The following is a 13,519-nucleotide window of genomic DNA, read 5'->3' as shown; positions in this document are numbered from 1 at the left end:
TATATATATATATATATATATATATATATATATATATATATATATATTTGAAGGGCCATTTGCACAATAACATTCACTATTAACATTTGCAATCCTAGAGAAAAAAAAGAAAAGAATCTGTATTATAAAAAGAACACGACTTTCACCCATCAGCTCCACAGCAACCACAGAGCAAAACTGATACAAGAATTCAATATTGGCTCACAGGAGCTCCCTTCAAAAATATGTAAAATGAGTATCACATACTACATTTAGGTACATGAATTTAAATGTAGAAGTAGAAAGAGGTACATATATAACTGTGCCTCCTAGAAATATCTTGTTGAAATTAGACTATTTGCTAAATCATGGACACATATTGTTAAACAAATATTTTTTTCTGCATCTACATGATCACATTAAAGAGTAATCACAGCAAACTTGCTATAAAGAAGACTATCAATTATTCCATGTCTCACATAAGTAAAGTGTATAGAAAAGGTATTAAATTGAACTTATAGAAGACTCTTATCACAATAAAAAAATGTGGCCAACAATTTAATTATAGCTTATATACTTCTAAGAGAGTATTTAAGTAGAACTCCATGTAATATTTTCCAAAACTGTGTTCTCTGCCAATTATTTGTTTAAAGCCAAAATTTCCAGTCATTGGATTAATCCACAGGAATGATCAAAGTATACGTTCAACAGGGGTAATGCATCTGTATTGCAGGATTCAGAGAGAGAGGCAGAGAATAGCTAGCATCTCTGTGTTAGGCAATGGTCATTTGGTGAGTCCTTAAGAGTTTCTTCTTTAAAGATGAGGACTCTAGGGGCGCCTGGGTGGCGCAGTCGGTTGAGCGTCCGACTTCAGCCAGGTCACGATCTCGCGGTCCGTGAGTTTGAGCCCCGCATCAGGCTCTGGGCTGATGGCTCAGAGCCTGGAGCCTGTTTCCGATTCTGTGTCTCCCTCTCTCTCTGCCCCTCCCCCATTCATGCTCTGTCTCTCTCTGTCCCAAAAATAAATAAATGTTGAAAAAAAAAATTAAAAAAATAAATAAAAAATAAATAAAAAAAATAAAGATGAGGACTCTATGATTGCCCCTTCTTAAATAATTTACACAACCGAAATCCACCACTTAACATTTCATATGAAATAATATTACATCAAATGTCTCAAATATATGATTAATCTATATTTATTTAGTTAAGTTTATTTATTTTGAGAAAGAGTGCAAGTTGGGGAGGGGCAAAGAGAGAGGGAGAAAGACAGAATCCTAAGCAGGCTCTGCACGGTCAACACAGAGCCTGACACGGGGCTCGAACTCACGAATTATGAGATCGTGACCTGAGCCAAAATCAAGAGTCAGATGCTTGACCGACTGAGCCACCCAGGCACCCATGACTAATCTGTATTTAATGCTGATAGTTACCAATGCTTCAAAGCCTTTACTAAACATTTACATTTTAGATTATACACCACTTAATTAGATTTGTGATTGTTTTGTTATATAAGTAACTTATTTTAAAAGATTAATTCATGAGAAGAGTTTAATGGAATACTTGCTAAAGTCAACAGCTATATATTTCTTTATATGATTTTTGAAAGGTTGAATCACATAAAATTGACACTACACGATATTATGTGCAATTCAGATTACTTAATGTATGTGATTATGGTACCTGTAAGCCTTATTGAATAAAAACTACCTCTTTAAAAAATATTTTTTTCTTTAGAGTAACTTCTATAAGGAGGACCAAAATATTAAGTAAAAGTTAGCTTAAAAAAATCACTTAAAATTTTGATGGCATATCTGATGAAATATTAAAAATAAAATTACAGGTTGGTATAAAGGAAATTTTAAATCACGATATTTAAACTCCACTTAATTAAAATGTAGTTTCAAAAAGAAATAGCCAAAAAGAATCAATTCGTCATCTTCTTTTTTATTTTTATTTTATAATTAATTAATTTATTTATTTATTTATTTTGGTGCATGCTGGAGAGGCGCAGGAGAGGGAGAAAGAGAGTCTCAAGCAGGTTCCATGTCTAGTGAGGAGCCTGACCCAGGGCTCGATCTCATAACCCTGAGATCGTGACCTGAGTTGAAACCAAGTCTGACACTTAACTGACTGAGCCAACCAGGCACCCCAAAAATAATCAATTCCTAATAATTAAGGTAATGTTTAAGCTTTAACACTAAGATGAGAATCAATCTCATAAATACTATTTTACCTTATTTTAATATCCAGAGATTTACAAAGCATACTATGAGTACTTCCATAATCTATATAAAAATGTTCAACTTGTGTTAATACTTGATGACTAGGTTGGTTGGTTGTTAATACGTGGATTTCTTAGTATTTAAATTTTTTTTGATGCTCATTTATTTTTGAGAGAGAGAGAGAGAGAGAGAGAGTGAGAGCATGAGTTGGGGAGGAACAGAGAGAGAAGGAGACACAGAATCCGAAGCAGGCTCCAGGCTCTGAGCTGTGAGCCCAGAGCCTGATGTGGGGTTTGAACCCACCAACTGCGAGATCATGACCTGAGCTGAAATCAGAGGCTCAACCGACTGAGCCACCCAGGCACCCCTAAATGCAACATATCAAAGTTAAAAACATACCTCATTGTGTACAGCAGAGTCCCATCATCCTGGATTCGAAGAAGCTTATTTGGCATTGTCATATTATGAGCTACTGATTTTTTCCCATTATGAAAGAAGGTATCAGGAGTCCAGATTTTGCTAGCCATTAAATTGTTGAGTCGAAGAATGTTCATTGGGCCTTTAAATTTTAACCGTTCATCTTTCCATTTTTGTCGAAAGAAAACATCAATTGTATATTCCTGAAATATAAAATATAATTCTTTTGAAAATAATAAATGTTTCAGATACAAGGACACTATAAAATTCTACCAAAAATAATATCAATAGTTTATAAAGAGGGAACACTATACTGACAGAAGTTTTGAAAGGTTATTTCTTTATCAATAAATGTTGACACTTAACAATGGGATAAGTATTGTGTTTATACAATTAGCTACATATTACTATTAAAAGAAAAGAATAAATCTATCTGGCTTCTTTAAACTGAACAAGGTTTTAAATGGGATTACTGAATCCTATAGTTTCCAAGTATAGGAAAGGGGGCATGTTTGGCCAGGGTCTGGGTGATTATTCTAAGTATCTCAAAAAAAGCAGGTGGCCTTCTTAGTAGCTCCCCCGCCCCCCAAAAAAAGAAGGAAAAAAGAAATAACTATTAAACACACTGTCAAATCTGTATGAGTCATCATCTGCTGTTGCCAAAGGAACTATAAAATATCATATTTCTTTTTTAATCTTGAAAAATGGTGAGATACACTATTGCTAGCAAGAAGTATTAGGGGATGATTATTTCAACAGAATTTATTTTATAAAATTAGTCATAAAAAACATACTTGACAAGTTATTGGAATACTTAAAATACAAATATTTTGCAGATAAACTCCCTCAGGTTAAAACATACTTTTAAATATTCATACAGACAGCTAGTGATCAATTCCTATATTATGATTCTCTAACACTTTAAGTTAGCTTAATCAATCTCTTTCTTAAGCTCCCTGACTTAAGAAATCACTCCCTGACTTCCTCTCTCTCTCTCTCTCTCAGAAGAGAATGTATGCATTTTAGACAAGAGGTACAATTCACAATTGTGATTAATACTGACAATCTTTAGATATTAAAACTTTTGTCAATATATGTGCAAACTCACATGATAGATCACCAAAATGTTCAATTACACAGCCGAGACTGGAAAATCAGAAACTGTCTTTTGAGCCAAAGCCACAGTCATCACATTTGAAATTAACACCTTAGCAATTGGCAGTTTCACTCAACTACAATTATGCGTGTAAAAAAGGATAGGGGCGCCTGGGTGGCGCAGTCGGTTAAGCGTCCGACTTCAGCCAGGTCACGATCTCGCGGTCCGTGAGTTCGAGCCCCGCGTCAGGCTCTGGGCTGATGGCTCAGAGCCTGGAGCCTGTTTCTGATTCTGTGTCTCCCTCTCTCTCTGCCCCTCCCCCGTTCATGCTCTGTCTCTCTCTGTCCCAAAAAAATAAATAAACGTTGAAAAAAAAAAAAAGGATAGATGAAAAAGACCATCTACTTATGAAAATATCAAATCATTTGCACAAACCTTAATCAAACAAATGATTCTCAGTGAACTCTCAAAAACTAAATGGATGAAGACAGTAAGTATCAGCCACAGGTCATGACAAACGAATGGAAAATAAGGAGAGGCTCTGGGCTGTATCCCTGATCCTTAGGAGAAAATTTCACGGTTGAATTGATGCTCTCAGTGAGTCCTTTCTTAAAAATGTTTAATTTCATATAGGTGTAACTCAATTTTTTAAAGAAAGATCCAGATTAAGAGATGAGTCTTTGTTATCTTAAGTTTTTATGCACGTGTTTCTTTCCAACCACGGTTCCATCAAATCCAAGCCTAACGTGAATACATAGGATATTTACTTGTCCAGGCAAACTGAATGCATTTTGTAACTTTTTATAAAACATCAAATTCAGATTTTCCATTTCTGTAAAACTAGGATAGGTTTTATCTGTTTCAGAAGCTATTTCTATGGCAATCATTTCCTGCAGATCTAACACATAGGAGATATGTAAGCTTTATACACAGTAAGTTTCAGGTGAGTTCTTTTTAAAAACTGCTTTCGGGAATACTGTTTGTTCCTGAGCATTCATGGTGTCCCAGGTGTGCCTGCCAACCTCTTACAGAGAGTAATCTCTGACTCTTTCTCCCCCGCCCCACCCTAACCAGGCGTTCGTGTTATATTGTAGGCAATTTTAATAATCCACACTACCAGGCCTCACCTAAAGCAAGTTTCCTACCTGCCTGAGTGGGGAACTACTCACAACCACATTCCCAGTCCCTTGAACACCTGGAAAATACCCAGTCAGCTATCTGTGTATCTTCATTACTCCTAAAGCTTTCCATTACTTTCAGATCCCATACTGCAACTGTATGTTTGTTCCTCCCAACAAGCTTGCAAATCTTCACAAAAGGCACCATGGCTTTCTTTTGTGTATTATCTTAGCTTGTCTTCAGACATATGCAAGAGTATAAAGAATATCATAAACATCTTGGAACCATCACCAGCAGAAATGCCATCACAAATATTATTGAAGCCTTCTTTCTCGTTTATTCCTCCTCAATCACATTCCCCTACTCTCTGAGGAAATAATTATCTTGGATTTGGTGTTTATCATTCTCCTACACGTGCTTAAAATTTTATTACATAAGTATATGTTTCTGTATCACATTTTTAACACTTATGTAAATGGTATTATATAGTGCATACATTTCTGACACTGACTTTTTAGTCATATTACTGAAATCCATTCATGGCAATGTATCTTGTACTTGGACTCATTTTCATTGCTACATAGCATGACTTTTTAAGAATACTTCACAATATTCATCCTGTTTCTATATTCTTTTTTTTTTCTATTTCCAAACTGTAACTTTTGTAAAGCAATACTGCAAAGAGCCTTATTATACAATGCTTTTAGGACAAAGGCCCCAGAGTTACTCTAAGCCAGAGGTTAGCAAACTTTTCCATAAGGGGCCAGTAAGTAAACATTATAGGCTTTATATATGGTATCACAACCACCCAACTTTGCTATTGTAGTGTGAAAGTCCTCACAAATAGTACTTAAATGAGTCAGTGTGGCTATATTCCAGTAAGTCTTTATATATAAAAATAAGTAACTGACAGAATTTGACCCATGGACCATGGTACGCCACCACTATTCTAGAATAAATCTACAAGTAGTATTACTAGAATGTACTATATGTGCATCCTCAACAAGATATTTTCAAGTTGAAATCCTAGAAGTCTTGTTTCTGTACAACCCGGTATAAACAGAATGTTTCATTTTAGCCATTAAGATTCGTGTGAATGGTTCATAGTGCTACCATTCTCTATTAATAATGAAATTTACCACATTTTCGTATGTTTATTAAGTACTCTAGTTTTCTCTTTTATGAAGTGTTCATTTCATTTACTCAATTTCCTTTTAGGTTATCTTTTTCTTACTGAGTTATAGAAATTATTTACATTATATATATATTATATATTTTATTAAATATACTACTCAGTAAGAATTATACTAAGATTATAAAGATATACAAGTATCACAAATATATCCCTGTACATTTCCTCTAAAGATAAAAGTTCTGCTTTTTAAAATTTAGGTCCTGGAATTATTATGTGTCACATGAAACAAAGATTCTACTTTGTTTGTTTGTTTTCAAATAGAAAACAACTTTCTAGTTCATTTAGTGACTGGTCCATCTTTCCCTATAGATCTGCAATGGCATTTCTCTCATGTATATAGTGTGCATATAGGTATGAAAATGTTACTGACATTTCTCTTCTTCTCTGTTGTTTGTCTATCCAAGCATCAATTCCAAAGCCATGATTGCTATAGCTATCTAGTAGGCATAATTAATAGTATTTTCATTATTATTCAAAGACATTTTATAATTTCCATTATGTCTTTCCTTTTTCTATATGTAGGAGATAATGTGAAGTGTTTTTATGTTTCCAAATGTGTTGGTTTCTTTTATTTATATTTTTTGTCATTGATGTTTAATTTTACTGCATTTGTAACAGGAAACTATGTTCTGAAGATACCATTTCCAATTTATTAACAACATCTTGGGAGATCTTTTATTATTGAATCTGACCATCTCTGTCTTTTAATGGTAATTGAGCTCATTTACATATCATGTGATTATTAATATATCAGACATGTCCCCAGGCTATACTGTTTTGAGCAGTGACAAAATGATAATTATGATGGCACCCCTAATATAGATATTTTTCATGACTGATGAAAATAAATAAGGAAGAAAAAACTCTAGAAAATTAACCATAAAAGAATACACACACACACACACACACACACACACACACACACACACACACACGTAGAAGAAAATACCAAACTAAGAGAAAAGAAAACTTAAAGAACCACTTTATTTCATGTGACATATAACTTAAGATAAACAGTGTCTAACAGTGCTGAAAGATCTTGAGCTTAGTTTAGAAAAGAGTTCAGAAGCCAGAATGCAATGGGTTGAGAAATGAACAGAAGATACAAATGGGGGAAGCTTAAAGTACTCTCCCTACTCCTGAGTTTGTAAATGCCATTAAGGGAAATCAGTTTAACCATAAAATCTAGAGACTACTTAAGAGCAATTGGCTACTGCTGTGTAAGAAACACCTAAAATGCAGTAGTTTATAACAGCACCTATGTATTATTACCTCAGAAGACATGAGACCGGGAATCAGTTGATGTCACCTGGGCTCTGCTGATCTCAGCTGTTTCTGCTCCTGTGGTAGCAGCCATTGGCTGATCTAGGCTGCCACTGTGTAGGGCCACGGGGGCAACTCAGCTCTGCTCCATGTGCCTCTAATCCTCCTGTAGGGGCCACAGGGCTACCTCGGGCACATCTTTCTCATGACAGTGGCAGAAGTACAAAACGGCAAAACCCAATGCCATTTCAAGTCTTTACTTACGTAAGTAATGTCTGTTAACATCCCATTGGCCAAAGCAAGTCACATGGTTGAAATCAGTGACAAGTGTTATAGCAGGTCACCCTGTTATAGTAGGTCCAGTCTCAGTGGAAAGGCATTATACAGTTAAATGGAAAAAGATGTGTACATAAAAAGGAGTAAAGAGTGGGGGCTATGACTGCAACCTATCACACCAGCCCATGTGGGAGAAAATTAAAGGTTTTTGTGAATGAATGAAGAGTTTGAGAAAATCTGAGACTTTACTTCATTAGGGACTCTAAAGAAAGTTACATGGGCCTAATATCAGGGAGGCAGTTTGGTTTTAAGTCAGTAAATATAATACAATCAGCTGTATTGTAATAAATGAAGAGAGAGACTGTGAGCAGAAACAGGATATTCAGCTTAGAGCAGTGGTTTACAAAGTGGCATATGTACATTCTTTTAGGTGTAAGAAGAAAAGAGAGAATACTTTTTTTTGTATAAAATTCTTATCCAAATCTAAGAAGTAAATGAAACTTTGTTAATAGTTCACATAGATAATAGCTAATAGATAATATAAGGAATGATATTGGCACTCTCAGTGCACCCATAAGCCATTCTATGGGAAAAGAAGGCACAGAAAATGGTCAAGTGATGTCTCATTCATTTGCTTGTAGTGCACTGTGATTTGGAATTGGGTGAATTTGCAAGTTACAATATCTAGTTTTGATTAAACTAAGTCTAATAAAAATAGACAAGTGGCTTCAAAAAGTATTGCTACAGGATGCCATGGATTGAAGAAAAGACAAATAATCACACGAGCATAAGTGACAACAACAAAATCAGGGAGGTCAGTTCTATGCTTAACCTGAGCTCTTCAGTAGCCACATAAAGACTGATGAACAAATCAATTCTAAAAAGAAATCTGCAAAAGCAAATTTATGATTATCAATGAGGCTATTTAAACTATGAGTTTATAGCCACTATTTTTGTTAATATAAAGTTTATTGTCTAACTGGTTTCCATACAACACCCAGTGCTCATCCCAACAGGTGCCTTCCTCAATACCCATCACCCACCCCCCCACCCCCCATCAACCCTCAGATTGTTCTCAGTTTTTGAGAGTTTCTTATGGTATACCCACTATTTTTAATGCTAACATTCATCTTAAGCACATGCTGTACCCTGAAATACTGGTTACTGTGCCATAAGGTTGCAAACAGCAAGTTGTTTTAAAAACTAAACATCCAGAACATAAGGACAAGCATCTAGAATTTCTGGATGACTTTTTAAAAATTGTCATAATGGTTCAGTAACTAATAGCTAGTGATGTACTTCTTAAGTTTGAATTTATGTATCTTTTTCATTCATGAGTTATCAAAATATATATTAAAATATAAATTTAGAATCAGACTTTGATTGCTATTATTTTAAAATACTTAAGAAAGATACTTAAAAATAATAAAGTCCATTTAAACAGATTGCTAAAATATTATAAACAGCAATCTTAAATGAGAGCAAAAATGAATCTATTTTATTAATAAATATAACTATTTCTGAAATAATATATATTTTAACTTTATATTATTCCAATTTCTACTTTAGTGCTTATCTCACAATATTTCATATGTTAATATAAAAGCATAAAGATATATAAATATATAAATAAAAACAACTGATTCACTAGTTTTTGTGGTTTTGTTTTCTAAATTAAAAAGGCAGAGTAAGGAGATATTTCTTTTTTTTTTAATTTTCTTAATGTTTATTTGTTTTTGAGAGAGAGAGAGAGAGAGAGAGAGAGAGAGAGAGAGCTGGGGAGGGGCAGAGAGAGAGGGAGACACAGAATCTGAAGTAGGCTCCAGGCTCTGAGCTGTCAGCACAGAACTGACACGGGGCTCAAATCCACGAACCTTGAGATCATGACCTAAGCCAAAGTCGGATGTTTAACTAACTAAGCCACCCAGGCACCCCAGGAAATATTTCAATCAAATAATATTTATTGCATATCCACTAAGAAAAAAAGGATTTCCAAATTATTTGCATTTGAATATGCATATAAAATGCACATTCTCAATATATGAAAAAAATATTCTTGAAAGATTCCTTAAAATAAACTTCAGGTTTGCCATGAGTATGTGCTAACAGAGTAAATAATTGCTTGATTTGTGTGTACAAGAATATTGCCGGAAGTACAGAAAAATGCAATTTCTTCATACATCCTAAGACTCAGACCCATGAATTGAGATTCTGAAAGAAATAAACAATAACAAGATCAACTACAAAATCCCTCAATAAACAAATAACTAAGAAGCAAATTTAGAAAAAAACAAACAATTCACAAAGATGTAGCAGCATGCAGCTGCCCATGGCCTATGCTCAGGAGACGAGTCTGACTGTGAGGTGAGACTGAGGAGTTGAAGAATCCACACACTTCAAGTATTGAAAAATTCTTTACAGGAAACTTAATCCAAATTCTTTTCTTAGAGATGCAGTTATAGATAAATTGAGTCAATTTCCTGTTTCCATGCTTGGTAGGGGCAGAATGTAGACAAGGATATAATTTCCAATCCAATATTTTAACTACCAATAAGTATGGCTTCCATAATTTGTATTGCAAACAAGGAAGTCACTCTTTATTGCAGTTCATTGTATAAACATGATTTCAAGACCACATTAAGTCAGCGGAGGCAGCATATTTTTTAGTGCCTGACTACATTAATTATAAGTCAATGCATGTAGCCAATTTCTGAAGAATTATATCTACTCACTGAAATATAACCAAATTGCAAGGCTGCTCTTGGGGTGATTTCTCATTTACTTTGATTTAGTGAACGTATTTTAAAGTAGCAAAATTAATTTTGTTTTACCCTTTTTGCTAATAAAGACTAGTCTCTTCTGAGTAAATCCAACCAGTGTATTTCTTCTATAACAAAGAAAAATGTGGTTTATGAAGCAGGTATATAGCTATTAAAGAAACGATACCCTTGGAATATATGGAATGGTTAAGCTCAAACACTTCAAGCTGGTACTCAAAAGGGTGTGAACAACACATGTAGCCCACTATTAGCATTGCAAAAAATGCAAAAGCAAAACAAAACAAACAAACAAAAAAATACACAAAAAAACAGAGAAGCTTAAGAACAGAGCAGCAGAGTGCCAATCAACCCCATTAATACAAGACCATAAAACTCTACTATGCAAGCTCACACAAACAGAGATTGCAGAATACCACAGCTACCGCATCTTCTGACCACTGTGCAAGGAAGATAGATGTCTGGGATTTCTACTTGGAACCAGAAGTCAGGTAAGTTTCATGAAAAAATTAAAAACTGATACTGAAGATTCAGAATCTGATAGCGGATTGTTAAAATCTATCTAATTGAAATATTCAAAATGATTAATAGTTGTAATAGTTAATTGCAATTCACTTTAATATAATGGTTTATTTAAACTTCACAATAACCTTATTAAATATGCTAAATATCCCCATTTCACAGTGGAAAATACTTCAGAAGCCATACTCATTAAAAAAAGAGAGAATGCCAATCTTTGCACTCAATTATGATTTCTAATACCACGCTCTTTTTGTTATACCATATATAAAAATAATCACTGGAGGCAGGACGTCAGAGTGAAATTCCCATCTTTTTAGACCAATAAACAGATGAGAGTCACGGATTATGGGAGATTATAGGGAGAACTTAGTTGCAGAGCTGAAAATGAAGCTTTAGAATCTCTGCCAAAGTCTTCTTTCCACATTCAAAACTGACTTAAACATTAGATAAAAAGACAACAAAAATAATAAGTTAGGTAATATAAAATAGATGTTAAGAGCATGGGCTCTGAAGTCAGATTGATTAGGGTTCTTGACCTTGACCAGTTTATTTAATCTTACTATTTCAGTTGACTTATCTATAAAATGGTGATAATAATAAAACCTACTTCTTACAAGGATCAAGTTAAATAATATGTGTGAAGTTCTTAGAAACAGTTTGGACATCAGAAGGGGTAGCCTGATATGAATCACCTTCAAAATCTATTTCTCCCCCCATTCCCCAGACTCAACAAAAGGGCAGCGGGACAAGTAAGAGACACTCAGCAACAAAAGATCACGAAGTAAAGTGCCAGGGGCACAGGCTGAGCCACAAAAGGTCACAAAAAGCCCACTAAAGAATGAGCTACCTGTGTTTTGGTGTGGGGGGCAATAAAGAAGTAACTGCAAAGAAATCACAACTGTGTCCCATGAGAGAACCTGCATATGTCACCCACACAAATGGCACTAATTGCCAAGAGAGAACAACCAACAGAGTAAGCTATAAGTGAAACATATTTTCCTCCTTTGTATAATCTCTCTTTCCCTTGCCCCAACTCTGGAAGACTCAGAAAGAAGAGAGGAAGAGCCTTTTGTCCACGGCACATGCCTTAGCTGTGAACATGGCTGACAAAAGGGGAGATGATCTAACTAGCATAAAAGACTGATGTTTAAATCGGACTCTCTTGGACCCTTTGATATTTGAATGAATGGAGAGCTACAGGGTACGCTCAAGATATTGTCATGATGTGGGAAAAGGAGATCCAAAAATGAAGTGTTGGTGAGTTTGGTCGGTTGAATCTCTAAAGCCCTTGGGGGGGGGGGGTGTCCAGATACTTTCTTCACAGCATCCAAGTCCCAGCATGATTTCTCCCTCCCTCTCCTCTCTAGCCTGGTGTTAAGCAGTCGCTCCTCCAACTGCACTCCGCCTGTAGCAATGCTGGATACTGCCTCTGATGTGCCATGTTCCACCTTACTACCCAAACTCACTGATGTCTGCTGCAGCGGCTTTTCCCTGCCAGTCCCTACATTTGGCCAACTTTTACTCCACACTGAGAACAAGGACTATGAACACATTCTTCAATGCTGTATCACCAGCATCTAACAAACTGCCTGGAACATAGGAAATACACAACAATTAGTCCATGAATGAGTGAATGAGAGACATCATTAGAAATGATATGTAGTTGAGGCACCTGGATGGCTCAGTCAGTGAAATGTCCAACTCTTAATTTTGGCTCAGGTCATGACCTCATGGTTCATGGGTTGGAGCGCAGAGCCTGCCTGGGACGGTCTGTCTGTCTGTATCTCTCTCTTTCACTCAAAATAAGTAAATAAGTAAAAAATAAAAATAAGAATAAAAAGAAATTAAACGTAGCAACAAGGATTCTGGGCAAAAACAACTCTAAATCTATAAAGAGAAAGTCATCAGCAGACAGATGGTAGAAAAGCTCTCAGATATCTTGCAGCAACCAGTTACCTGCACGCGATACCCCAATCCTTAATTTCACAAGTGTGAAGTGTGCATGTTTACATGTGTGTGTCTGTGTAACTATATTAAAATAACCACAGTAGTTCTTTATTGTGTACAATAGTTACATTTAGTTATGTTGGCGCATCTCAAAAAAGCCATGCCATAACAAATGCTCTGGGAAAAGCGATCTACTATGTTTTAAAGTTTCGTTTGTGGATGGTTTTGCAGCTTTCTTTTTTGGGCAATTGGCTATAAGGCCTTCGTGATCTGGCTCTGAGTTCTTTTCTAGCCTCATCTCACCCCAAATCCCTTGAAGCATTCCAAGCTCTAGTCACACTGAATTTTTGCATTTTACTAAATTCAATCGGCTCTTCCAATTTATGCTAAAACTCTCCCCTCATTTGTCCTCTTTGGTTATGTTCTTTTTCTGGAAACCTTCTCAGATAGAGATATCCTATACCCACATCCCCTCTGCTCTATATTAATCCCTAAGTACTTCAATAAAAGCGTGATCCCACTGTTCTAGAGTTGATAACTTTTCTTAGCTGTTTCCCCACATCACTGTGAACAACTTGAGGATAAGCACTGGTTATACTTAGGTATTTCAGCTCCCACACTGTGACAGACACAGAGCATGTACTTAGTAAATCTTGCTGAAATGAACAAACACAACTCATGCCTTGTAGTCGCTCTGATGGTG

The 13,519-nt window shown here is 35.5% G+C and overlaps 1 protein-coding gene across 4 annotated transcripts in view; it reads right to left on the bottom strand.

The window, feature by feature from the left end:
- GABRA2 (gamma-aminobutyric acid type A receptor subunit alpha2) overlaps positions 1 to 13,519 on the bottom strand; it is a 125,501-nt gene that overhangs the window by 52,932 nt on the left and 59,050 nt on the right. For all 4 annotated transcript variants that reach the window (XM_040484566.1, XM_040484571.1, XM_040484590.1 and 1 more), the window contains one exon: positions 2,604 to 2,824. In XM_040484566.1, coding sequence (XP_040340500.1) covers positions 2,604 to 2,824 — 221 coding nt within the window. The remainder of the gene's footprint in view (positions 1 to 2,603; positions 2,825 to 13,519) is intronic.

This window comes from Herpailurus yagouaroundi, unplaced genomic scaffold (assembly GCF_014898765.1).
Source record: "Herpailurus yagouaroundi ecotype Mexico unplaced genomic scaffold, PumYag 28, whole genome shotgun sequence".
In the NCBI taxonomy this organism is placed as follows: Eukaryota; Metazoa; Chordata; class Mammalia; order Carnivora; family Felidae; genus Herpailurus; species Herpailurus yagouaroundi.
This window is presented reverse-complemented; position numbering and strand designations above follow the sequence as displayed.